Here is a 24356-nt window from a genome sequence, read left to right as displayed (position 1 = left end):
CCGTGAGCGAGTCATCCCCGACGCGACGCTGCCCGGTGGTAAGAATTCGGCCGCAATGGCCCCTCCGCCCCCCTCCCCCAGTTATTTAGGGACGAAATTGGCATAAATACATAAATATGCCGCACAACGGGCCACAGCCTCGGTGCATCTCTCAAGAAGCTCTTTCTCCTTGGATTATCCTCATCAATTGATAAACACCGCCTAGGATGCTGCGGATGTTTCTCACCACTGTCTGACAAAATAGAAACTTAGAATTGAAAAGGATTCATGGCAGTGGGTATTGTGTGTCGTTAGCCGCGAGAATCGGCGTCTATATGTCGTTCTGTGACATTCGCTTTCAAGGTTGTGTCCTGCGGTGGGTGGATTCGACAGGATTCGAGCCGCCAAGAGGGGAGCTCGGCTGCAATTAATTACATACATACATGTAGTACTCGATCATGATGGTGGGGGCATCCAGAAGCGCCGCCTATAATAAACGCCGCGTCTCCGAGATCCTGATGATCTCCAACCAGCGGGACGCTAAACTGATTCAGCACATTCTTTAACCAAGGAAATGAACTATAACGGCGCAGATGGCCTTGAATTCGGGGCGGGCAATACCAAAATAGACCCAGCCGTGTTGACGGGTAAGCTACAGGCCCTGGGCGAACTCACAAGGTCGTCGTCATATTGACTGCCTCCCAAGAACTGCCAGAAGGATGCAAAGTCACATCCACCGAGAACCATGGCATAAGCTTCTGGGCGCAGACAGGTCGCATCGACGTGCGGCTCCGTGATGGTACGCCGCAGTCCTTCTTCATCAAGGTCATTTCGAAAGAACTAGGCATGAATATGACCAGGGGTGAATTCCACTCAATGAGCGCGATGCACAACGTTCTGCCAGAATTTGTCCCAAGGCCCATCGCTTGCGGCACCTACAGGACGATAGCAGACACCCACTTCTTCCTCTGCGAGTTTCGAGAAATGACTGACGATATGCCTGACCCTCACAAATTTGCCGCTCTTCTGTCAACACTGCACCAGAAAAGCGTATCGCCTACAGGGAAGTTCGGATTCCACATCACTACCTACGCAGGAAACCTACCTCAGTTCGTGGCATGGGAAGATAGCTGGGAGGCATTCTTCGCCAAGACCATGAGACAGGCGCTTGACCTGGAGATTGAAAGGAAAGGCCCTAGTGAGGAGCTCGATGTCCTCTCCCGTGCTCTGTTCGAAAAGGTCATCCCGAGGCTCCTGAGGCCGCTCGAGAGTGACGGTCGAGCAGTGAAACCTTCACTAGTCCATGGAGACCTTTGGTACGCAAATGCAGGGATTAATGTCGACAGCGACCAGCCTCTTGTCTTTGATGCGTGCTGCTTCTTCGCGCACAACGAATGTATGTTCTCCTATGAAGCACTTGCGGTTATCCTTGCTAAACAACTTGAATTTGAAGATGAGTTTGGCCAGTGGCGACCGGCTTGCAATAGGTTTGGGGATGAGTACATTGCTGCCTACAACACATTCGCCCAGATTTCGCCGCCGGAAGAGGATTTTGAAGGCCGCCTAGACCTCTATAGGCTGTGAGATAATCAGAAACTCTTTTCCTTCCTCCTGACTTACATAGCTGATATCAAGCTAGGAGGTTTGACACACATGTATCAGCGCTTTTTGTCGATAACGAGACACTTCGGACACAGTGAGGCTATTCTCAGCCTGCTGTCTAGTATGGCGGCTAATGAGCTTAACAGGGTTCTTGATGTTATGAGAGATTTGGTCCAGAGATATGGTTAGGGGAATTGATTAATACGGCGTAGGCTAAAAGTGTACATATCTAATTGCAAAACCGTGGGGATTTAGCTGCGGGCCAGGGCAATGGGGGGTCAAAATACATGTAACTAGAGCCGGGCCGGACGGGCCGGACGGGCCGGACGGGTGTTACCGCAATCTCGTTCTTTTTCTCAGTCTTCAGTGCCCATTCATTGAGACCTTGGTGATTCTGTCGCGCCAATGTTCAACGGGGAACACGACCTTGACACCGTTTGCCTCCAGCCTTTCCTGCCCGTCATTGTGCGCGATAAACGTCCCTGGCTCCTTGATTCCCACGTAGACAGTCTTGATGGCGCTCTTAAGTCTCAAGATCCTGGTCACGCAGGTCATGTTGCCGCTAAGTCTCTCGTTGCATGGCTCCATGGTCGTGTACAGCGCCGTGTCGGCCGGAAGGACCTCATGGATGCGTTCCTCAGAGAGGTTGTGCTCGTCGGCGATCTTGATAAAACAACACTGCTCTGCGTGTGTGGTGCCTGGATCTCCCTTGTAATCTCGCGGATATTCAAGCGAGTATCCTGTCGATAGGACCTTTCCCGTACCAGCATCGACAAGTACGGCTCCGACGCAGAATTTGTTGGCAGCTGGCGGTGATTTTTGTGCCTGAATAAGAGCAAACTCCATGAAAGCCCCATGGTCCCCAATCGCGAAGGTTGGATTCGTCTGTGAATCCATAGTAAATTAAATAGCTGTCTGAAATAATGCACGAGGCGCGGACAATCCCTCTCATGGGCCAAATCAACACAGCATCATCAAGAAATGGCAAAGAAGGTACAGGTCAATGGGGGTGTTCTTGAAATCTTAGGTGCGCGATTTTCTAGGGTAAAATACATGCCGTTGTGTTACCTGAGCCAGCGGGTTGGTGGTACAAAGGGGCTGATCACCTGCTATGTACTTGCTTCGATCGCGAGGTGGTTGAGCACCACCAAGAGTCTCTCCTGAAACAATTCTCATTGTACCATTGTTCCATTATTCTTTTGAAGGGACAGACCATCGTGTCGACGTCACCTTGGATGAGTCTGGGCAACCGAGATTGGCGCCCCGCGCACTGAGTTCTGGGGACTACAATGGTTAACTCTCATCTCCTTAGCCTCGTGGGAAATTTTGATCCTGCCAGATCACTGACTTTACTAGTTCTTTCGAAAGGAGCGGCGCAAAAAGCCCGACCTACATACCGACAGTCCCTCAAGTAGTCGCGACTCGCATAAGAGCTCGAGGAGCCTGTTTTCTCCGTCAAAAACCCTGTCCAGGACGTCAACCACCTCGGGCGATCAAGCTGAGGGCGTGAAAGGCCCACTTGGACTGACCCTCCTCTATTCCCCAACGGCGCCGGAGATCGACTTCATCTTCGTCCATGGCCTAGGCGGCAATTCTAAAAAAACATGGAGCAAGTCGTCCCTGCAGTCTCATTTTTGGCCAAAGGAGTGGCTCTCCAAAGACCTCGCATTCAAGAACGTCCGCATCCATAGCTATGGGTACGATTCATACTACCTGAAGGGCAAGGAGGACTGCTTGAATGTACACCACATCGGCAAGTCATTCCCAGGCGCAATAAGCACTTCGCCATGCATCGCCAATTCCGGGACATACATCGTTGTCATCGGCCACAGCATGGGTGGCTTGGTGATGAAGAAGGCATATATCCTGGCGAAACAGGACGCAGTGCACAATGCGCTGGCTGGGCGATTCGCCGCATTCTATTTCCTGGCCACGCCGCATCGAGGTGCCGACTCGGCAAAGATGCTGAAGAACCTCCTTAGGGTTGCGTACGACCGCGCTTATATTGGCGATCTAGAACCGAACTCTGGGGCGGTCCAAGTGATCAATGACGAATTTCGGCATTTTTCGGCCGGCCTTGAGCTTTGGTCGTTCTACGAAACGCAGAATATGAAACGGTTTAGCTCACTCATCGTAAATCCCGAGTCGGCCGTCCTCGGGTACCGTGAAGAGAATCAGATACCCATGACTGCTGACCACCGCTCGATATGTAAGTTTGACACACCTGAAGACTCCAACTACGCCCTCCTACGAAACGCGCTCGCTTCTACCGTCAGCAAAATTTCCACGGCAATTTCGGAGCTGCAGCTGAAGCAAAGGCGTGAGAGGATCAGAAACCTCAAGAAGTACCTGAAAGCTGCCGACGTCTTGGACGATGATCTTGCAAACGTCTGCGAAGCTCGGATGCACGGGTCGTGCGGATGGATTTCGGCCAAAGCCAGTTACGTCAAATGGAGAGATGGAGAATCCGGAAATGACAGGACGCTATGGGTCAAAGGCAAGCCGGCAACTGGAAAATCTGTTCTCGCTGGCTATGTCATCGATCAGCTCAAGGAGTCCGGCCAGGCATGCAGCTACTTTTTCTTCAGGCATGGAGACAAGTCGAAGTCCAACCTAGGTCGTTGTTTACGATCTCTGGCTTTTCAGATGGCTAGCTCCAATGCCGAAGCTATTGATGCCATCCTAGCGATGCAGGCGGATGGTGTTTGCTTAGATCGCGTCGACGAACGTACCCTCTGGAGAATCCTCTTCCTTTCTGGCATTTTACGGGCCACAATGACTCGACATTACTGGGTCATCGACGCCCTGGACGAATGTTCCAATCCTCCGGTCCTTTTCCATGCCATTCTTTCCAACATGGATGAATCTATACCCCTGAGAATTCTCGTCACAAGTCGGGATACGGCCGATCTGGACCAAGGTTTCTCAGTCATTCCGCCCAACCTAGTCCAGTCCTTGTCAATCTCGATAACAGACACAGAGTCAGATCTCAGGCTTTTGGTGGAGAGGAAGACCCAGGCCTTAGGAGTCGTGGGACCTGACGATCGAGGTACATTAGCCAAGAAGATTCTAGACAAATCTAGGGGCTCTTTCTTGTGGACAATCTTGGTGCTTGAGGAACTCCTACGCTGCCACAGCAGAAAGGAAATTCACCAGATTCTTGAAGACGTGCCGAGAGGCATGGAGTCACTATACAAGCGGACTTTAGACTACATGTCGCAGGCCGCTCGTGGAAAGGAGCTGGCCAAAACCATTCTCATGTGGGCAGCATGTGCGGTTCGACCTATGAAAATCAGCGAGCTGGACGGTGCTCTGACCCTGGACACCCACGACTCATTCCCAAGATTGGAGGAAAGCATCGCCGCGCTCTGTGGTCAACTGGTGGTTGTGGACAAATATGGGAGAGTTAAGATGGTGCATGAAACTGCCAGAGAATTTCTTGTGGCCGGCGGATTTGAGTCAGAGTTCTCCATCGAGAAAACTAAGGCCCACACAAGGATGGCTCAGGTGTGTCTCAATTACCTTGTCGGGGAAGAAATGAAGCCTCCGAGGAACAGTCGACACCGTTCTTCGGCAAATTTACCAGCAACAAGACTAGATTTTGCCGCCTATGCATACACAGCATACTCATATCATCTCTCGAGGGCTGATCCGTTGGCGGCAGAGACGTTCCAGCTTGTCGTGCAGTTCCTGGGATCCAATGTCCTCACTTGGATCGAAACGATTGCCGACTCTCGGAATCTCAATGACCTCATCCGCGCCTCAAAACATCTCAAAACCTACGCCAATGCGTGCGCCGTTGAGCGTACACCACTAGACCCTCGGATACGAGCGCTCCGACAGTGGACCACAGACCTTGCTCGGATTCCTGCCATGTTCGCCAACGCCCTCACGGTATCACCGTCAGCTATATACTCGTTGATACCCCCATTCTGTCCCACCGAGTCTATGGTATACAACACCGGGGGCTCAGGCCGGAGGCTCGCAGTGCTTGGCGCATCTAACAAGCAATGGGACGACAGGTTGCTGTGCATCAATTTCCGTCAGGGTCAACCAAGGGCGTTGAGTTATGGAGACGAGTTCCTAGCCGTTGGTCTCAGTTCAGGAGCTGTCGTATTGTACTACGCCACATCCTACCAGGAGTACAAGGTCTTTGAGCATGGTGAAGCTGTCAACTTCATTGCTTTCAAGACCAAAACTGACCTCGTAGCGACTTGTGGTATGGAGATGGCAAAGGTCTGGGACATCAGAAGTGGGCAAGTGGTGCACAGCCTCGCGAGCCCTTCGCGTCCGCTGGGGATAGAATTCGTTGGAGAGACGCTTTTAATTGCGAGTCGCAACAACTACGTCGCGACTTGGAATTTGGGACACGACGCCCGGCCGGAGTCGGCGCGGAGGCCATGGAGCGATACCGATACGCCAGGGACGAACCGAACGCCTCCGCGAGGGAACCCATACGCACTGACTCTCTCTACCAGCCACGGCATGCTTGCTGTCGCTTACAGCGGCCAACCTATTACGTTATGGGACATGGAAGAGGATGCCTACGCTGGCAGCTGTGGCAAGAAACTCTCTAGCGGAGAGACCAGCACGCATGTCGTCGTCGCGCTTGCTTTTAACCCCAACCCTGACATTAGCCTTCTCGCAGTCGCATACCTCGATGGTGATCTTGCCCTCCTTGACCCCTTTGCTGACCAGCAGCTGGAGTGTTTTCGTGCCAACTGCCAAACCCTCGCCCCAAGCCCCAATGGGCGCCTCCTCGCAGCGGGTGGTGCAAATGGGATTATCCACGTTTACGAATTTGATACGTTCAAGCTCCTCTATCGGGTCAAGTCATCCAACTCGTATATCAAGCAGCTTGCCTTTAGCAGAGACAGTATGCTTCTTGCTGACATACGAGGCGCCCAGTGCACTGTCTGGGAACCTGAAGCTCTGTTGCGGGAGTCCCTGAGCGATGACAGCAGCGGGCCCACTTCCACTACAGTGGTCGAGACGGTTTCCGTGGAAGCCAAAGCGAAGGTCACTGCCATGGTGGTCCATCACACGTCCGAAGTTGTCTTTTGCGGAAAGGATGATGGATCAGTCGTACTGTACGAGCGTAAAATGGCAGCGAGCTTGGGGACTCTCTACAGCCACAAGTCACCAGTCCGCCTGTTGGCCTGGATTGAACAGAGAGACGCCCTCCTTAGCGTCGATGCGTCCAACGGGATCTTTTTACACAGAATCCAGAAGTCAGCAAACAAAGGTTGGCTCGGCGATCTGACAGTACTATTCAAGTCCCGCCTCGACTCTGAGAAGGCAATCACAGATGTGCTAGTAGGAGAAATGGCAGCGAAGTTTTTGGTATCGACTCGCGAGTCTGATCATCTGTTCAACTTGGACAGTGGCAACTATGAGAGAGAGCGGACATATCCACAAATACCAGGAATCCGCAAATGGCTCCCTCATCCAGAATTCTCTCTACATCTGGTTCGCGTCGACAACGACAAAGTCTGCGCCTACCGCTGGAGCGACTGGTCTGAAGTTTCATCTATTGCATTGTCGTTGGACAACGACACGGCAGAGCTCAAAAGCGCGTTTCTCTATTCGCTCGGCCAAAAACAAAGAATCATGCTCGACTTGTTACATCCGAACGGCTCCGTCAATACCAACAAAATTGCGATAATTGACGCAGACTGCCTCGCCGTCGGAAACAACGATAGCAGCTTGCTAGGGAAGCAATTGGATACTGTGGCGGCGTTAGATCAACTTGCCAAGGATGAAAACGGGGAGAATATGGTCACGACATCGAGCCCAGCCGCTCCGCTTCGTTCACGGATGACGACATTCGAACTAAGCGCTGCCCATATCATCGGAATTGACGAATCGAGGAAACTCGTATTCTTGAACCGGTCTTTTTGGGTGTGCTCTGTTGATCTCGGCGACAGCGGGTTAGAGATCGCGCAACGCAAAGATTCCCCGACGATCGAGGTCTTTGAGCACTTTTTCGTCCCATACGATTGGTTCGCTGGGAAGAGGGACATTGTTTGTGCCTTGACAAAGAGAGATGTTATGTTGACTCGTAGCGGCGACCTGGCGGTGATTAGGGGCGGCCTTGACCATGCTGAGAGAGTGAGTATAGAATAAGAGACTAAACTGAAGGGATATATCTTACCCCAAAACCTAAATGGCGGGTAGAGGACGAGAAGTTAAGTGGTGTATGTTTCAGATGTCTAAAGCCGTTGACTGCGCTGGACCACATCTCAATGTTAGCCGAAGCTTGTGTCGGACCAAGCTCATCCAACCACCCAGAACACCACCGCCGGAAGTTCGGATCTGTCGTGTGTTGCGGACTCGGAAATATAAAGGAGCTTAGGGTCATGGACCTTCTCCGAGTAGAAGACTTCTGCACATTGACTATATCGAGGACGACACTTGTTGTTCCGATTGCCGCCTCTGGAAACTCTCCAGCAATAGGTGATCTCTCGCTTGAGACGGGAACAATCACCCAAGTGGACAAGGGAAGGATTTTCGTAGAGAACGACTGAAAGATTCAAGCGATTTCCAAACTTCACAACATTCCATGACCCTTCTCGAGAGCGGACACGGTGGCGGCAATTTGGCTTCAAGATGAAAGACCATGGCTCTAAGCCCCCTAAGATTGTGTGGGTCTGAGAAAGATGCTTCCTGCGCAATAAAACGAAACCTCTGCGTTACATGTTCATCGCATCAACTGCTGGGATTATTATTCGTAATCTTAGAATGGAACACGGGGTCGTCCAGCCTGCTGGCTTGGAGGAAGTTATCACTGGGACTGGAGCTGCAAAATGAAGCGTGCTTGATATGCTGCGCACTGATCCGACAAATCCTCGAGACCAGAGCCTCCTTAGCAATCTACACTCTTAATTTAATCCAGCGATAAATAAGCTACTACTTCTAGACTGTCTTATTTACTACAATCTCCCTTTTAATCTAATTAATTCGAAAGGCTTTAAGCCACTACTACGCTATATCAATCCTTGTCTTCAAGAGGAACAGATACCAAGCGATAGGATCCTTGTGAGTCTTTTTGTAAAAGAGTATAATCGAGCTCTTGATCCTATAAAAGTTCTCCTTTAGAGAGCAAGAAGCATAATTTACTTTACTTTTAACGATTAGACCTCCAGACAGAACGCGTTATTCCTTGGCGTTAACGCTTAATTCATAGACTGGGATTGGAAATAATGGAGGATTCTTCTAGCGTTGCCTGCTCTCCGAAAGCGCTATGCCGGAGCAGCCTTGGCAGATGAAGTTGCTGATACGATATATATATTTAGCCTTTAGAACAGAATCGGATACTTTATGCTTGATAATGCAATAAATAACAATACGGCCATGGAGCCACTTGCGAACGAGTTTAGTTTTGACGAACACGAATGTTGTATTCGCTGTAGCCTGCGGTCCCCATTTTCTCAACCTTGCAGTAAAAGCAATGGATTTGGTAAAAGAGATAACTTTGCCGAGCTGCTTGCGCATTGGGATGATTAGACTTTATGATTGAAGAAGATGAGCAGCGTAAGCTGTCTGACGCCGTCAATGTATTGAAAAGCGACGATGATTTAGATGCTCTGGGTTTGGAGGAAGATTTAGCGCTTACCACTATAACAGGTGAGACCCAGGATTTGTGCCTGGTTATGGAGATGGTTGATGCTGTTATGATGGAAAATTATAGCAAGTATGGCCTGTTTGGCAAGCTATATAATATAGGCATTGCCCTTTAAACAAGCAGCTAACTTTTCGAGGACTTTTACAAGGCTTAGCGGTAAACTGCTCCTGATAAGCCAGTACTTGCATAGGCCTAGAATATCTGTACTCGTTAGCAGTCCAATAAGGCCATGGCTTGTTAAGCGTTACTAAAGCAATCTGCTTTAAACAGAATGTTTTTTATAATTAAAGAACGATAGGCTAGATAAGGCGGTAGAGAACAGGACCTCCCAGTAATATTAAAAGAAAGCTTTTAATTAAGGACTGGAAGATAGTCGCTGTAGTGCAGAAGATTCTCCAGTCTTTTAAAGAACCTCAATATATCTTTAACACTGAAAAATCCAAGTGGTATATAGCAAGTCAGATGCTTTCTATTCCATTCTCAACCGAAGGAAAGCGAACGTGGCGCGCATTCTTCAAGGAATACATACAACTAAAATTGTAAACGTTTTCGCATAACTTGCTATCACCTTCAGGTTCCTAGTTGCTGCAGCAATCTTTGCTTTTCATTTCATTTCTTTCCCGTATTAACCCTACAAGACGTAGTCAGCGCTATAAGAGAAAAGTTCGTAGGATATAATACAGCCCGAAAGATAACAGAAAAATGTACCAGCCGGAAGGATTGTCAGACAAGACAGCCACAACAAGGAGTACAAATATCGAGAACAACCCAGTCCAAGCAACTCTTTCACGCCCCCGCAATATACTCTCTACATCACCTAGCCTTATCTTCTGCATCTCCTCCTCTGAGAAGATTTGGTCCCAAGCCGCCCTCTCTCGCACCTTCTCTAAATTTCTTCTGTCCCACTCTGCTTGCTCCCATGCCATCCTCTGCTGCTCTATCCTCTCCCGTTCTTCCTGTAAATTCCTTCTTATAGGCTCTATCTTCTCTCGCTCCTCCTTCATTTTTTCATTCCACTGCTCTAATAACCCCCGTATCGCCCGCTCTGCCCTCTTCAACTCCTCTTCCAACTTCTTCCTCTCTAACTCTACCTTCTCCGGCTCTGTACACTCCCGGTCCTTGACTAATTTCCTATTCCACTCCTTAAATACGAATTGTGTCTGCTTCTCTATACGTAGCCTCTCCTGTTCACTCCTCCTCCATTCACTCCTCTCTTGCTCCCTTCTCTCTTGCTCCTTCTCTTTATACTCCCTTCTCTCATCCTCAATCCTCTCCCACTGCTTCCTTTCCCACTCCCACTGCCTCCTTTCCCACTCCCACTCCTTCTCCCACTCCCTCTCCCACTCCCACTCCCTCTCCCATTCCCTTTCACTCTCACTCTCCCATTTTATCTTCCTCTCCCTCTCCCTCTCCCACTCTCTCTTCTCCCACTCCCTCTCACTCTCACTCTCCCATTCCATCTTCCTCACCCGCTCCCATTGATCAACCATTCTCCACTCTCGTTCCCTCCTCTCCCACCCCCTTCTTCGTCGCATCTCTGCTAACTTTTCTAACCTCTCCCGCGTTTTCTCCAACTTCTTTCTCCCCGGATATTCCATCAGTTCCCAAGCCGCGGACATAATCCGTTGCATACTTTTAAAATCTTCGATCTTCTGCTCGGCTAAATATGGCAAGATTTTGGACATTGTCGCATGCAGAGACCGCCATACGACGCTGATGAGCAGCCCAATGCTAACTGTCCAAGGTAAACATATAAGGGAGTATTCTGTTGCCGATACATCTGTAAATAGCCAACATATCTGTGCGAAGAGAAATATCATTAAAACAAAGCTATTACTCGCTGTAATAGCCGTAATAGCGAAGACACATGCCGCAGGTATAAATAATATAAGCGCGGACTGCGTCGGGTTCGATAATACTGTAAGATTTTGAGCATTCTAGAGTTGGGAATATTTTATTAGCCAGCGGGAAGCGTTACTGGAAAGGACGCACATACTTGGACGATCCAAAGAATAGTTTTACTCGGGGGCTCTGGCGTCGTGGACCAAACTACAGCGCTCATTGTAAAAGTTGACAAAAGGTTGGCGCTGCAAATAAAGAGATCTTTTCCAATGGGCGAGGGAACCATATAAAGCGCATATTTTCCAGACAAATATAACCTTATGACGTCCATAATTATGTCAATAGTAAGTGTCCAGGGTAGACAAATGAGACAATATTCTCTTGCTGTTACACCTGTAAAGAGCCAAAATATTTGTCCTAAGAGACACATGCTCCAAATAAAACTATTACTTGCTGTAATAGCTGTAATAGCGAAGATGCAGGCCGCAGGTATAAATATTGCAAATGCAATTTCCTTTGATTTAATTAACAGCGCAAGATTTTGGGCTGTCTGGGGTTTAGGTGCTGTTAGCCCGTAACAAGTGTTACTGGATAAGGGCTTACATACTTCAAGTATTGCATTGTTGCTCACAAGTTCCGATGCTTTAGACCAAATTGCAGCGCTCATCCAAAGAATAGTTTTGCTCGGAGGCTCTGGTGCTATGGACCAAACTGCAGTGCTCATTGTGAAAGTTGACAAAAGGTTGGCGCTGCAAATGAGAAGGCCTGGGGTAGCTGGCCGCGATTCGAACACTTCAATGCCGGAGATTCAGTAAACCTTTCTTCCTCAACATGAGCAACGGAGATGAATGCTACCTTTTGGTTTATTTTGATTCTTGTCAGGAGCATATTGTAGAATGTCCTTGCTGAACGCCATTTTGCATTGTGCTGATAAAACAACGCTCTTGACCAGTTTAGAATTCCGAATGATCTGGCAATAATCAATGGATGCAAGTCTTTAAATAATGAATTAGAATCTTGCATTCACTATTAACCAAGGAATTGGCATCCGATGCATCCGTCCGCTGGCGCCTGGCGTTATCCAGTGGCGTAAAGACAGTGGCCACAAATTTGCATGCATGTTTGCAAGCTGCAGATTGTTAGCAAGCAGCGACGCCACAACCCCAAAAAGATGCAGTGAGAAGCGCTCTGACATAGCTTGCATTCCTGGTAAATGAGGGGTTGACGTATTTATCAAATTCATATTTCCCCTGTTAGAAATGAGAAGACTCGATGTATAGTCTTTCTTTCCATCGACTGAAGTTATTCATATACGAAAGTAGCATTTAGCCACAATGGTGACACCAGCGACTAACAAAAGCCCAGTCACCGTCATAAATCCGCCAGGCATTAGCCCGTCAGGGAAGGGGATCTCGCCAGCAAGAGATGGCCCGTCAGGGGAGAGGATCTCGCCAGCAAGAGAGGATCCGTCAGGGAAGGGGATCTCGCCAGCAAGAGAGGATCCGTCAGGGAAGGGGATCTCGCCAGCAAGAGAGGATCCGTCAGGGAAGGGGATCTCGCCAGCAAGAGAGGATCCGTCAGGGAAGGGGATCTCACCAGCAAGAGATGGCCCGTCAGGGGAGAGGATCTCGCCAGCAAGAGAGGATCCGTCAGGGAAGGGGATCTCGCCAGCAAGAGAGGATCCGTTAGGGGAGAGGATCTCGCCAGCAAGAGATGACCCATCAGGGGAGGGAGCTCGTCAGGAAGATATGGCCACTCATCGGTCACCAGGAGATCTGGAAGCAAATATAGTTCATAAGATCAGCCGGTCAATCGTGGCAAAAGTCGGTCCATGTCGGGACGGAGTTGTGTTCACTAGTTCAGTGTGCATGATGGCTACCAGTGCGATTTCCATATTTGCGGGTCTTCGTGGGGAAGATAAAATATTATATTGGTGAGTGTTCCCACACCAGCATGAAAACATCAATCCCTAATCTGGAATGCAGGAGCGACGTTACGTGCGCAATTGGAATATTTGCATTCGGGCTCGTGAGAGTTCTTTATAACCGAGGGGATTTTGTATTCGAAGCTTTCCTCTTCCTCCTGTGCTCTACCTACACCATCTTGCTGTTAAACAAAAGGTTTCCTGAGTATACCGACATTTTCTCTGAATCTAAATACCCAATCCTTGCCTGTTTGCCCCTAACTATTGACATTGGCTTTCTTTGGACAGTCTGCATTCTTAAGCTCTTGAACGAGCTCGGGCGCTTGGTCCTGATTCTCGTTCCTGCCTTAATAATGGTTTATCTTCTCATTCCCTCTCCTGACCCCTCTCCGGCCTCTCCGCCATCCACTCCGCCATCCACTCCGTCTGCTACAGAGTCCTATTCCCTTTCTACAACGTCTCGCTCCGACCCTACCTCTTCCTGATACAAGGCAGGTCTATCCAGCCATTTTCACGGTGTTCGATAGCGTCTGGTGGAAATAGAACTGGGAAAAATGGCGTACAGCTACCACTGGCATGCTTGTCAACATCTAGGTGAAGATTTTAGGTCTCTCTAGATTGGCATATTGCTGAATGGTTGGAATTGAATGGCACAAAAACATGGCTAGATTAGCCAATATCGGAGAACATTATTTGTCAATCAACGTGTTCCATAATGCATGAGAGGGGCCTGAACCATTCAGGCGCTGTAGATTTTAACAAGTGCGAATCTGATGGAAAGATTACGGTCTTGGCAGTCACCAGTCCTTTGGGGCATCTTCACTTACAGTCTCTCCCCGTCCTTCGGCATCGTCTCTATCAATCGACCCGGAATTGCCAAATCTGTATTCGCTCCATGAATTTTCATACCCTTTACGGCTGATCTGCGTTCGTTCAGCACTCCTGAGATTTTTCCGGCCCGACCTCTTACATAATTCAAGTCGCTATCTTCCTTGGAGTTCTGGCATCTCAGCAGTACGTGGGAAACGGTTTGCCCTCCTCCTCCACAGAGGCAATTTGGGTCAATTATGTCGGATACTCTCCAGTTCAAGGCAGGAAATCATTACATTTAATCTTTTTATTCTAAATTTGTTCGTTTATTAACACTGCATCCTGATAATAAAGATACTGACATCAAAGTGAGCATAGGGGCTCGGCTTTCCGCCAAACTGAGTTTCATTGCCCTCTCCTATATCTGGGGTAGCCCAGTGGATGAGCAACATCCTTTTTATAGTCATTACGGCATGTTGAAATATCACATATCTTGCCATGGTGAGCGCATTGCCGTCGGTCATAATTTGTACGAAGTTTTAGCACAGCTGCGTGAAGCGCAAGAGCAATCCCCACTTTGGATGGATGCTATCTGTATTGATCAGAGGAATGATGAAGAGCGAAACCACCAAAGCTTGCTTATGCCTTCAATCTATCACCAGTCATTGTTGGTACTCATTTGGCCTGATAGCAGCGATGGGGCTATTTATACCGCTTTGAAACCTTGAATAGATTGCGAGATAGGATATTGCCAGCGAACTTGTCTGTCAGTGATGACTCCGCTACAGAGTTTATATCCTACATCCCTCGCCAAGATAGGCATGCTCTCGGCATTCTGTTCCAATGCTGATGGTTCAACAGATTATGGATTTTGCAGGAAGTTCTCTTACCAGCAAGAGCAAGATGCATATGCGGGTAGAACGATTTTGACGTTGAGGGTTTGTCTGTGTTTGTAGCGCCGTTACTCAAAATCGCTGCCAGCCGAAGCACCAATGAGAGTGATGGAAGACTTCAATAGCTCCACTCAGCTTGGAAGTATTGCATGTATTTCAGCTTGGTTCGCTTCGACTTTGGCAGGCGGTGGCTTCGGCTCAAGTGTATTGCTGAGGTACCAAATTGGAGGACAAAGTCGTTGCTCCGCTAGCATTCGCACTGCACGACACGTTTATTCCAGGGACTTCCGGCTTTCATCTCCTAGCGAACGAGACGCGCGAATTGCTAAATTACGATTTTTCGGTGACAGAATTATATATTCAATGTACGCATTTCTTGACTAATTCTATGGCGAACCTTAACATTCTGTCGCGAGTTAATTCGGCCATACTGCCAACCAAAATTTGAAATGGGCACATGTGCTCAATCTACCGTCTTGGGCGCCGTCATTCAACGAGGCTAGAACAACTTCACTCATGGATGATATACTCTTTACTCAATATAATGCCGCCCTACATTTGGGCCCATATCGAAGAATTGAGAGTAAGAAGCCCTCAACAACTTCCGGACTTCACTAAGCACTGTGATGGGTCGCCAAACCCATTCTTCGCAGCTACAGGTATGCGCAGTGTTTTTCGGATGTATTGTCCAAATATCGCAGCATACGGCTCCATTTCGTACAATTCCCGCGTGGTTATCTCACGTGCGAAATTCAGATCGATACAAAGAAGTCCGATTGAGCCGAAGGAAGGATCTTGCGCACACCTTTGTCCAGAGACTTGGCCAGCGGATAGACTACGGCCTCAGATTTGAAGTTAGGAAGCAGGGTTTCGGGGGGAGTACCTGAGGTTTCGTTCACATACAATCTCTATTGTCCAATTAAACACAGTTGTGCGTATACTGGTATCCAGCTACCCAAACACAAAAAAGAGGGTTCCTAACAATTAGAGCTACTGGTATCGCAACGCGCAATGTGACGGTTGTTTTGCTTCGACATATGTGGCCAATCTTTATTTAGCATCGGCCCATTATGTGTTAAGGAATCAGATAATTCCATTACTATATATGAAGCACCTGACCTATATAAATATATATTAATTAAAGAAGCATTGGCGAAGAACTTCATACATGTATAAGTCCTAACCCTCTACAAAATTTACTATCGTCTTTACTTCCTTCAGCTCTCTGTTCTAGAGGGACTAGTTAATTATAATTTTCTTTAATTAGAGAATTCACAGCCATTCGCCGATCTAGGCACTTTGCGGTGGCGATCGGAGGCTGCCAGCACACTGGGTGGCAAACCATGTCTGACAGCAGATTGCCCTACATCTGACTGGCCGTACGAATGGTTGGTTGGTTGGCCGTCAACGTAGCAACCGTGAGGAGCCGTGGCTGAGCTTTACCAGTGCCCAATTCTGAAAAATAACGAGCTGATCGCTTGAACAGGAGAATCCTATCCAGTAATCGTTGGTGTTGTGAATTCCTGCCTACGGCACAGATATCCGAGAAGGATTCGGGATTCAGGAGTCAGGAATACGATCAGGAATACATGTATTAATAGTCCGTAGGATGTCCGAAGGAGATCGCGAGTTTCTCTCAATTTGGAAGAAGAAAGTCACAATCTCACGCCAAACACTATTCTTGGCCAATGGAGATCGTGATGGCTGCAACCTGAGAAAACATACAGACGGCTGCGACGAGGGAAATATGAATAGAAGATGAGCCGGTGAAGTATAAGTAGCATCCTGTTCTGCAGGAATAATTGCTAAACAACCAACACTTTACTCTCGCACACATCACGTGAACTTAAGTTGCCCTTTATCTACAGCCATCTACATCTACTATGCTATTCACTCTCTTTCAAGCTCTAACGCTTTTGGTCATCAGCGCCATGGCACTATCCCCACGAGACGCCATTCACACAAATGATATTGATCGATATGACTCGTTTATCAAAGATTTGGAATTGATGGACGACCATTTCCTCGACATGTACTTTCACAACGGCACGGTCACTATCGACGTCTATCAACACCCTTCCAACGATCTTACCCGAACCGAACTTTTTGCTCCAAGCTCCAATGCACAGCAATACTTTGACCAAGAAAAGGCTGCTGCCGATGAGATCCTTGGATCAGACTCCCAAGGCGACAAATCTTTGGCAGAGCGTGGCCCATGCGTTGGCCCAGGACCGCATCCCGACGCGAGATCCGAGGATTCTGTCGGCTTGGAGAAGCGTCGCTCAAACTGCTTTCAATTCTGTGGCACAATTGCCAACTGCCGCGGAAATAATGGGTGTCCACACTGCTACGCGGTTCGACAAGGCTGTCTTTGGCAGAAATGGTGTCGCTAAGCACATGCTCGATTCCTCACAGTGGACCAATGTGTGTTTGGAAGGGTTCTGCCGTCTTTCATTTCAGCAAAGCACCGAATACAAGCTTTTCGCAGCCTACCAGGCTATAAACTACATAGTCTAGTATCTGCGAATATAAATAACGTTAATTTCGATAGTTGTGTTCTTTCTCACCAATCGCCTACAGTGCTTCAAATGCCAATGAACGTTTGTATTGTAATGGAGAAGTCGATGTTCCCCCTCCACCACCTCCTCTGCTTATCCATAACCTGGACTGGAGGCCAGGATTTGGGCATACACCACTCATAGTGTGTGTGCAGAAATGGCCGAGCAAAAACATCTTCTCTGTGATCCCTTGGGCTGGTCCTTCCCTCAAGATATCTGGGTTGATCTAAATCCGTGCATTGACATACAGGCAGTCAGCCTTCTGCTTGTAGTATATATACTTAGTACGTTATCCGCTTGTTCTGCGGATGTTCTTTCCCTCTACATTCTCAAACAAGCGTGTGCTTTATATACATACCCTGAACGAATCCAATGGCCGTTCCCGAGCGCTGCAGGAAGCTGCCACGAGACGTCATCAGGAAACCCGCCTTCGCAAGGAGGAACAGAGTCAAAGACTCGGAGCTCACTATTATCACTGTCTCCAGAAAAAGCTCAATAAGAAGAAGTTCCTTACACCATTGGACGCAGACACTACACAAGCTAGCATCTTCTACATCAAGAAGCGTTTCATGAGGTGTGTTACCTATTCCTACCCGATAGGCATGCAGACCAGTCATACTGAACTAACTGGTCACTGATTTAGATTCTGTCACGAGAAAAAGCACGGATTGTGGAGGCATGCAATCAATCGTCGTCGCTGCGATAAAGGTCTGATCATGACATTTTTGCATCGTATTTGCGAGACGTGCCTCCAGCCTCGACGCAAACGTTCCAAGAAGAAAACCGTCAACCAGTACTGGAGAGACTTCAAAATGCTGTATCGAAGGACGAATAAGGGACGAGTGATCAACGCGAACGACTGCGAGGAGATTGTCAAGGTATGTACCCGGGCCAGTGACAGGTGTGATTGGCTCATGAACCTTTGTGCTGACTGTTGAAGTACATCAATGGGCATCTGAGAACCAAATTCAACCTCGATGACCTCCCAGGCAGCAAACCTGTCATGGGGATAGATGATCTTCTGTTGGGGCTCACACATCACTGGTCCCGTGATCGCAGCGTTTTCCCCACTGAGGATGGCCGTTTAGATTTGCCCTCAATCATGCTCTTCCAGGCGTATACTGCCTGTAGGCCGGCGGAGCTTGTGGATGGGACTAAGACGAGAGGAGGCAAAGATCCGCTTCTCGACGATATGCCGATGAGCACCGCTTGTGCCCCAAAGTCTTCTCGTCAGTCACGTTCAAAGTCATATCTCGAGACGCATATGCCAGTGGAGAGTGATCACGTCGATCCGTACACTGAAGAGGGAGAATCAGATCCGGATGCAGCTGATTCCGTCTTTGAGGTTGATGATGGATTCGAGAGCGACGAGAGCGACGATACAGAATCCAGTGCGGAATCTCCTGAATAATATGGTGGCCGAGATCTGCCAGCCGAGCTGGCCAGAGACTCGAGTCAGAGCACCTCTAATGAAGGCGACGAAAGGGGCGCGGTTTGTAAACACAAGGCTTTATGTTACGAAGACATCATCTTGTAGATCGTCAAGGACCCAAAGGGAGGCCAAAGAGATGTGCTGGCCATGGTTGTTTTTTCCCGACATCACAAGGGTACCAATAATAACCAAAGCCGTAAGCCAGCTTATATAAGCCACCTTTTGTTATGGACATACTGACTAGTTGATAGAACTATTTTCTTGTTTCGCAAAAACCCTCTTCCTCTTCTCTGCCCAATTAGCCATATTCTAGCCCGGGCTATTCGCGATAACACTGTCGAAGTCGATGGCTTCACACATGCCACACCTTTCTTCTCTACTCACATCGGCAAGAGGGCAATAAAGGTTCATTGGAAGCAGTCGATACTGAAGGCACCTGTATTCAGGAGATCCGTGCGGACTGATGTTGGAGGATGGGTGAAGTCACGAACCGAACCTATGCGATACTCAACCTATGCATTCTATCTCGATCGTATCGGCTCGGATCTGGGCTCTGAGGAGAAGTGGACTTCGTATTGCATGCGACGCGGCAATGCAAATGCCATACTTGGTGTTGCCCCGGATTCCGTGGTCGACCAGGTTATGAGACACGATCCGATGACGGGCTGTTTAGCGAACGCATACCTGAATCGGCGAGTCGGGTTCAACACCCAAGACGCCTACCTTGAGAGAGATCCAAGCGCCGATGGACTGACCCGAGCATTTACGCACATGGGCATACGCTGCAACCCAGAAGTCCTGAAGGAGATTCCCAAGTCTGAGCTGGACAAGCTAATGCCTGATGCTGAGGTAGTCGAGCTCCGGGGTCGGATAAAGAAAATAGCCGTCATGATCCGGCAGGAGCACGGATTCATCAAATCAGCACCCAAAAAGCAAAGAGAAGATTATCTTCAGCTTCGCCAGGATCTGAGAAACGCTGAGAAAGCTTTCAAAACAGACATGACGAAGGCATATCAAGAAGCCTGCCGTCGACGCGTCCACAACGAAGAGTTGGAGCGACAACTGAATGGCATGGCCGCAAGTGAAGATACCGCCGAGCCTGTCATCCAACACCAATTATTGGAGCAGAAACTTGTACAAGAAATCATGTGCGATTTCAACTTGAAGTTAAGCTGCGAAGATCTGACCAACCGCAAGATCCAAGCCGTGGATGGTTTGGTCCTTCTGGCGTCCTGCCGTGAAGTACGTCATGCGAGAACATTGTTGCCGTCGCCATCGCCGTGCCCCAAGAGGCTCGATAGGGAAACATCTACGCCATGCGAGCTACCTCCAAAGCCAGCAGAAATTCCTTTGGTGTTGGAAAAGAGGCAATGTATCTATTGTGTCGGTGACGAGCAGCTTTCCTATGCTGACCGCATGCGCACATTCAGTCGGGTGTCCCACATGATGGATCATGTAGAGAAAGTCTATTTGAGGCATGAGCCGAAAGGACGGTTTGTGTGCCGCCATCCTCAATGTAAGCATCTTGGTAACTTTCTGACAACCTTGAGTCACTTTAAGAACCACGTGCAGAGAGTGCATGGTGTGAAGCTTCGAGCGTAGGAAAACGCCGAGCGAGCTTGGTCTGCTACTGATCATGATTCTAACATTATGTATGAGTGAAAGGTTTTTGTGTCGGAGTTGAAGATCGATCTTGGTAGATAATATTACTTATAAAGTCTTCCAGGACGTAAAATGAAGTATATATAGCCGTCGAAAGCCCTCTGTGACCTGTTCGAACTTTGCCAAGCTTAAAACTGTAATGACTAGCAAGAGCAAAAAAAGAGATAGAAGCGGCGAAAACTTTAAAAAAAAAGTTGGCGGACTTTTCAGAAGCATGGCTTTGACGTTCATAAGACCTATCAAGCCGAGGTATATATCTTATTACGTCGGAAGGGGCAGATTTACGAGTTCAAGTCTACTGACGAGGTTTGGCCGCTGCCACCAGCTAACCTGGTATGTGTTCACGATATAAAATTTGGCAGCCGGAACTAAATAAGAAGGAAACATGCTTCCCGCCGGTCATCCGTGTCAACGCAGCTGAAGTTTGTGGTTTGCGTAGGCCACGGAGCACTAGCAATGGCTGCCTCAACTGTTCTGGCATCACGTGAAGCTAGCTGACGGGTAACAACACACATTTGGGCTGGTACAGGGACACCAGTCCAATTCAGGCACAGCAATTGAAAAAAAAAAAAACCACACAAAGCTCAGAACACATTTTTGAAAACTCGTAATTTTCTTCGATCGCTGTAGTAAACCTATGTCCTTATAGGCGATTATTGGCAAAAACGCGTTCGGAACGAACACATCAACGAGCACGTTATATACCTTAAGGAAGCATACAACCAACTGTAGGCAGTGGATCGAGGGCGGCATAATCAGGTGCCATGGAATGTAGTACAAACATACCTAGAATCAACGCTTAGTCTTATGGGTAAGGTCCTGCGATAGCCTGCCTTGCGCGAGGTCCTCCAGCAGGTTCAAGATACCGCCAGATACACCAAGAACATCCAAAACGATGTCGCCTTCATCAAACAGTCTATGGGACTGGGAACGACCGTTGCGGTGCGGATATAGGCCATTGCTTTCGCACAGACGAACCCGGATTCAGAACGCTGCAAACTAACCAAGTCCTCCGACTCGGCTCTCCTCCCGTACTCCAGTTATAAGGTGACGCGACAGGATTCTTGTTTAGCTGGTTCCTCTACGTTCAACTAAGGGAGAAGGAAAGTTCAAGGCAGCGAGTCAAGCCACTCCCGCCAGAGCAGTTCGTATAAAACACGGACGTCCCGAAACCTACAAGCCAACCCACCCCGGCATGGCCCTTGCAGGAAACGCAACCTGGTAATATCGGAGCCACAGAGTTTTCCATCATGTGGGCGTCTCATCCGTACAAAAAATTAACTTGCTTCGGCTTAAGACCCCCAAATTTTGGAGGAGTTGAGGTGCTTAGTTTGACCATCAGGGTTCTCACCATATCAGGTCCTTTGCAACAGTCGGCCTCCACTCGTCCAATCATGTCACATTTCCTCCCAAAGAATAATTCCTTTAACGGCAAAGACGGCACTGTTCATGTTCGTACTTTGAGCCTAGGGCGGTTCAGAATCGATAGTCAGGATGCTCATATGCCGCGGTGGTCTACTCCCCCCCGAAACTTGAAAAGGTATTAAACCCCCGTAGCCCGCGATGCAATCCTGCGTGTGACTTATGATTGCAAATATCGTACCCTGTTCCATACAAAGATCTCTTGTTATCTCTCGCGAGTCTTCGTTGATATTACAGAAATGTCGGGGCCTTCCGACTTTGACCCCGAGAGGGTGAACCTCACGGAATTCGGGTCCATCACTCAACAGGGACTCATCACCTGCTTCCTGACCACGGCCGGAAACCAGTACGATGGACCTTTGGGCATCCGTATAGGTTCAATATTTGTCATCGGTGTCGTCTCGACTGCCGTGACCTTCTTCCCCGTCGTGGCAACCCGCATCCCACGTCTCAAGATCCCGCTCTACGTCTATCTCTTTGCAAGATACTTTGGCTCCGGTGTTATCATTGCCACTGCCTTTGTGCATTTGCTCGATCCCGCCTATGCGGAGATAGGCCCTGCTTCCTGCGTCGGCATGACTGGCGGCTGGTCAACTTACTCGTGGCCACCCGCAATCGCTTTGTCCGCAGCCATGATCACGTTTCTCCTCGACTTTCTCGCCGAATACTATGTCCAGACGCGTTACGGACTTCCGCACAATGAGGCCGGAATTGAAGATACCATCACGTCCTCTGCTACAGGCGGGCATCAATACTTGCATTCGGGAGAGATGGACCATCATCCGGACGCTCGTCCAAACTCAGACAAACGTTTAGGCGAGAACGGCGATGCAGACGGAAAGCGTCGTGCCAGCTATGCAGACATCGAGGAGCTCCGACATCTAGACGGTGATTCCAAAGAAACTGAACTCGCCTTCAAGACTCAAATCGCCGCTTTTCTCATCCTCGAGTTTGGGGTCTTGTTCCATAGTGTCTTTATTGGGTTGAACTTGGGAGTGGCCGATACCTCTGACTTTGATACCTTGTTCCCCGTTCTAGTATTCCACCAGTCCTTTGAGGGTCTTGGTATAGGAGCGAGGCTGAGTGCCATTCCCTTCCCAGATCGACTCCGCAGCATGCCTTGGCTGTTATGTGCCGCCTATGGGCTGACGACACCTATCGCAATTGCCATTGGCCTTGGTGTTCGGACTACATACGATAACTCGTCCTTCACAGCGAACCTTGTCAACGGCCTTTTCGATTCTATCTCGGCTGGCATTCTCATATACACGGGATTTGTGGAGATGATTGCTCGCGACTTTCTCTTCAATCCTGATAGAACTCAGGACAAGGTCCGTCTCGGTTTTATGATTGTTTGTCTCTTCCTTGGTGCTGGAATCATGGCTCTGGTTGGCAAGTGGGCTTAGTCGAGTTATATCATGAACAAATCTTTGCCCAACAGTCGTCGCTCCGAGTGTTTATAATTCGAATCTGGCTATGAGAAGTTTTGATCAAGGCGCTATATAGGGACTTGGATGCAACGATGATCACGGAGGAGCGTGACTATGTTTTTGAGTGGATTTCATAGTCAGATAGAAGATAGAAAAATGTATCCTGGCCACCTTTGGAAAAGGGAGGGATTTGAGAACTTACAATAAGTCAAGCCAAACTGCCATGAGGCCACTGCATACAATTACACCACTCGGTTTCCTTTTGAGGTTTTACAGGTTGAGGTCATGCGCATACACAAAGTGTATTCCAGCTGTAAAGAAGGCAAGATCAGGTAATGTATTGGAGTATTGGGCAATCTAAGGCTAACGGACTAATGTGAAGGTTCCATCGATCTTTGCGCTCATCTATATTGCTATCACATTCAAAGCGATCCAAGCATCGCAATTTGCAACTAAGGTGCCTAAAAGCTATCTGACATACGAACAGCCATCCCCCCCCCCCCCCCCCCCCCCCCACTCTCCTTGCTTAACAGCACTTCTCTTCACACTGTTACAAACCATGGAATCTCGTTAGCCGCCAAGATGTTTCCCGTTGCAAATACAAGGAGTCGACGTTTGGGTTTCTCACTTCACCTGACAGGCAAGTACAACCGTAATGGCAGCGTTTGTCAAGGATGGCGTTGCTGTCCAGTGCAGGCATGGCAGCAGCGATGCTAGCCAGCCAGCAAAGAACTACGACGTTCAAGTGTAGTTGCATTTCGTTAAAGGCTTCGACAAGACTTTGTAAATAATGAAACTGAGTGATAGCAGGAAAGTAAGTTTTCTGAAGGGCTTGGCATGGAACTGACGAAGTTTGGCTAAGGAGGGCGTGGTCTGACTTATATACTTTATGGCTGGCTAGATCTCTAACAGTAGTCAATGGCCTGAGCACAAAGTGCCTTCTCACTTGAAGACTGATGTTCGAATTTCCGTCCATCACCCATCAAGGTACCCGACAACGTAATAATCTCTCTGGGAATCATTGAGGTATCCATCCATGTGCCCTTCAAGGTTCTCATCAAACTACAGCAGACAGGACACGTTGGGAGGCACACAGACTGCGTAGTATATGTGGTGAAGCTAAGTGGATTTCGAGGTTTGGCCCTAGAGATCCTATCCTGTTGGACATACATGCGACC

The 24356-nt window shown here is 48.6% G+C and overlaps 9 protein-coding genes across 13 annotated transcripts; 8 read left to right on the top strand and 1 right to left on the bottom strand.

Annotated features, from left to right (window-relative positions):
* Positions 1–127: 127 nt before the first annotated feature.
* TrAFT101_006620 (uncharacterized protein) lies at positions 128–2028 on the top strand. Of its 4 annotated transcripts, XM_066127825.1 has the most exons (5): positions 128–626; positions 686–1375; positions 1433–1559; positions 1619–1675; positions 1728–2028. In XM_066127825.1, exons 1-5 carry the CDS (start codon positions 554–556, stop codon positions 1768–1770), a joined length of 990 nt encoding a protein of 329 aa, XP_065983937.1. In that variant the 5' UTR covers positions 128–553; the 3' UTR covers positions 1771–2028. The 4 variants fall into 4 exon arrangements, with proteins under 4 accessions (XP_065983937.1, XP_065983939.1, XP_065983940.1 ...); XM_066127827.1 differs by having other exon boundaries at positions 1619–2028; XM_066127826.1 differs by having other exon boundaries at positions 1433–1675.
* Positions 1666–2592, bottom strand: TrAFT101_006619 (uncharacterized protein). The gene has a single exon (XM_066127823.1). The coding sequence runs from the start codon at positions 2476–2478 to the stop codon at positions 1945–1947; it is 534 nt and encodes a 177-aa protein (XP_065983936.1). The 5' UTR covers positions 2479–2592; the 3' UTR covers positions 1666–1944.
* A 92-nt stretch (positions 2593–2684) lies between these two features.
* On the top strand, positions 2685–8896 carry TrAFT101_006618 (uncharacterized protein). 2 transcript variants are annotated; one of them, XM_066127821.1, is made up of 2 exons: positions 2685–2873; positions 2938–8569. In XM_066127821.1, the coding sequence occupies exons 1-2, from the start codon at positions 2871–2873 to the stop codon at positions 7705–7707; spliced, it is 4773 nt and encodes a 1590-aa protein (XP_065983934.1). In that variant the 5' UTR covers positions 2685–2870; the 3' UTR covers positions 7708–8569. The 2 variants fall into 2 exon arrangements, with proteins under 2 accessions (XP_065983934.1, XP_065983935.1); XM_066127822.1 differs by having other exon boundaries at positions 2685–8896.
* Positions 8897–12349: 3453 nt separating this feature from the next.
* TrAFT101_006617 (uncharacterized protein) lies at positions 12350–14247 on the top strand. The gene is made up of 3 exons (XM_024903304.2): positions 12350–12980; positions 13033–13985; positions 14160–14247. The coding sequence occupies exons 1-2, from the start codon at positions 12382–12384 to the stop codon at positions 13454–13456; spliced, it is 1023 nt and encodes a 340-aa protein (XP_024758277.2). The 5' UTR covers positions 12350–12381; the 3' UTR covers positions 13457–13985; positions 14160–14247.
* A 602-nt stretch (positions 14248–14849) lies between these two features.
* TrAFT101_006616 (uncharacterized protein) lies at positions 14850–15838 on the top strand. The gene is made up of 3 exons (XM_066127820.1): positions 14850–15039; positions 15091–15257; positions 15334–15838. The coding sequence occupies exons 2-3, from the start codon at positions 15132–15134 to the stop codon at positions 15559–15561; spliced, it is 354 nt and encodes a 117-aa protein (XP_065983933.1). The 5' UTR covers positions 14850–15039; positions 15091–15131; the 3' UTR covers positions 15562–15838.
* Positions 15839–16337: 499 nt separating this feature from the next.
* On the top strand, positions 16338–17222 carry TrAFT101_006615 (uncharacterized protein). The gene has a single exon (XM_024908499.2). The coding sequence runs from the start codon at positions 16558–16560 to the stop codon at positions 17065–17067; it is 510 nt and encodes a 169-aa protein (XP_024758275.2). The 5' UTR covers positions 16338–16557; the 3' UTR covers positions 17068–17222.
* Positions 17223–17948: 726 nt separating this feature from the next.
* On the top strand, positions 17949–18643 carry TrAFT101_006614 (uncharacterized protein; the record flags this gene model as incomplete). Its single annotated transcript, XM_024911022.2, has 2 exons — positions 17949–18110; positions 18173–18643. 2 exons carry the CDS (start codon positions 17949–17951, stop codon positions 18641–18643), a joined length of 633 nt encoding a protein of 210 aa, XP_024758274.2.
* A 414-nt stretch (positions 18644–19057) lies between these two features.
* Positions 19058–20416, top strand: TrAFT101_006613 (uncharacterized protein). Its single transcript, XM_066127819.1, has one exon. It carries the CDS (start codon positions 19163–19165, stop codon positions 20264–20266), a length of 1104 nt encoding a protein of 367 aa, XP_065983932.1. The 5' UTR covers positions 19058–19162; the 3' UTR covers positions 20267–20416.
* An 841-nt stretch (positions 20417–21257) lies between these two features.
* On the top strand, positions 21258–23418 carry TrAFT101_006612 (uncharacterized protein). Its single transcript, XM_024908498.2, has one exon. It carries the CDS (start codon positions 21988–21990, stop codon positions 23152–23154), a length of 1167 nt encoding a protein of 388 aa, XP_024758273.2. The 5' UTR covers positions 21258–21987; the 3' UTR covers positions 23155–23418.
* The last annotated feature ends 938 nt before the right edge of the window (positions 23419–24356 follow it).

The sequence above is a fragment of the Trichoderma asperellum genome, chromosome 4 (genome assembly GCF_020647865.1).
Source record: "Trichoderma asperellum chromosome 4, complete sequence".
Taxonomy (NCBI): domain Eukaryota; kingdom Fungi; phylum Ascomycota; class Sordariomycetes; order Hypocreales; family Hypocreaceae; genus Trichoderma; species Trichoderma asperellum.
This window is presented reverse-complemented; position numbering and strand designations above follow the sequence as displayed.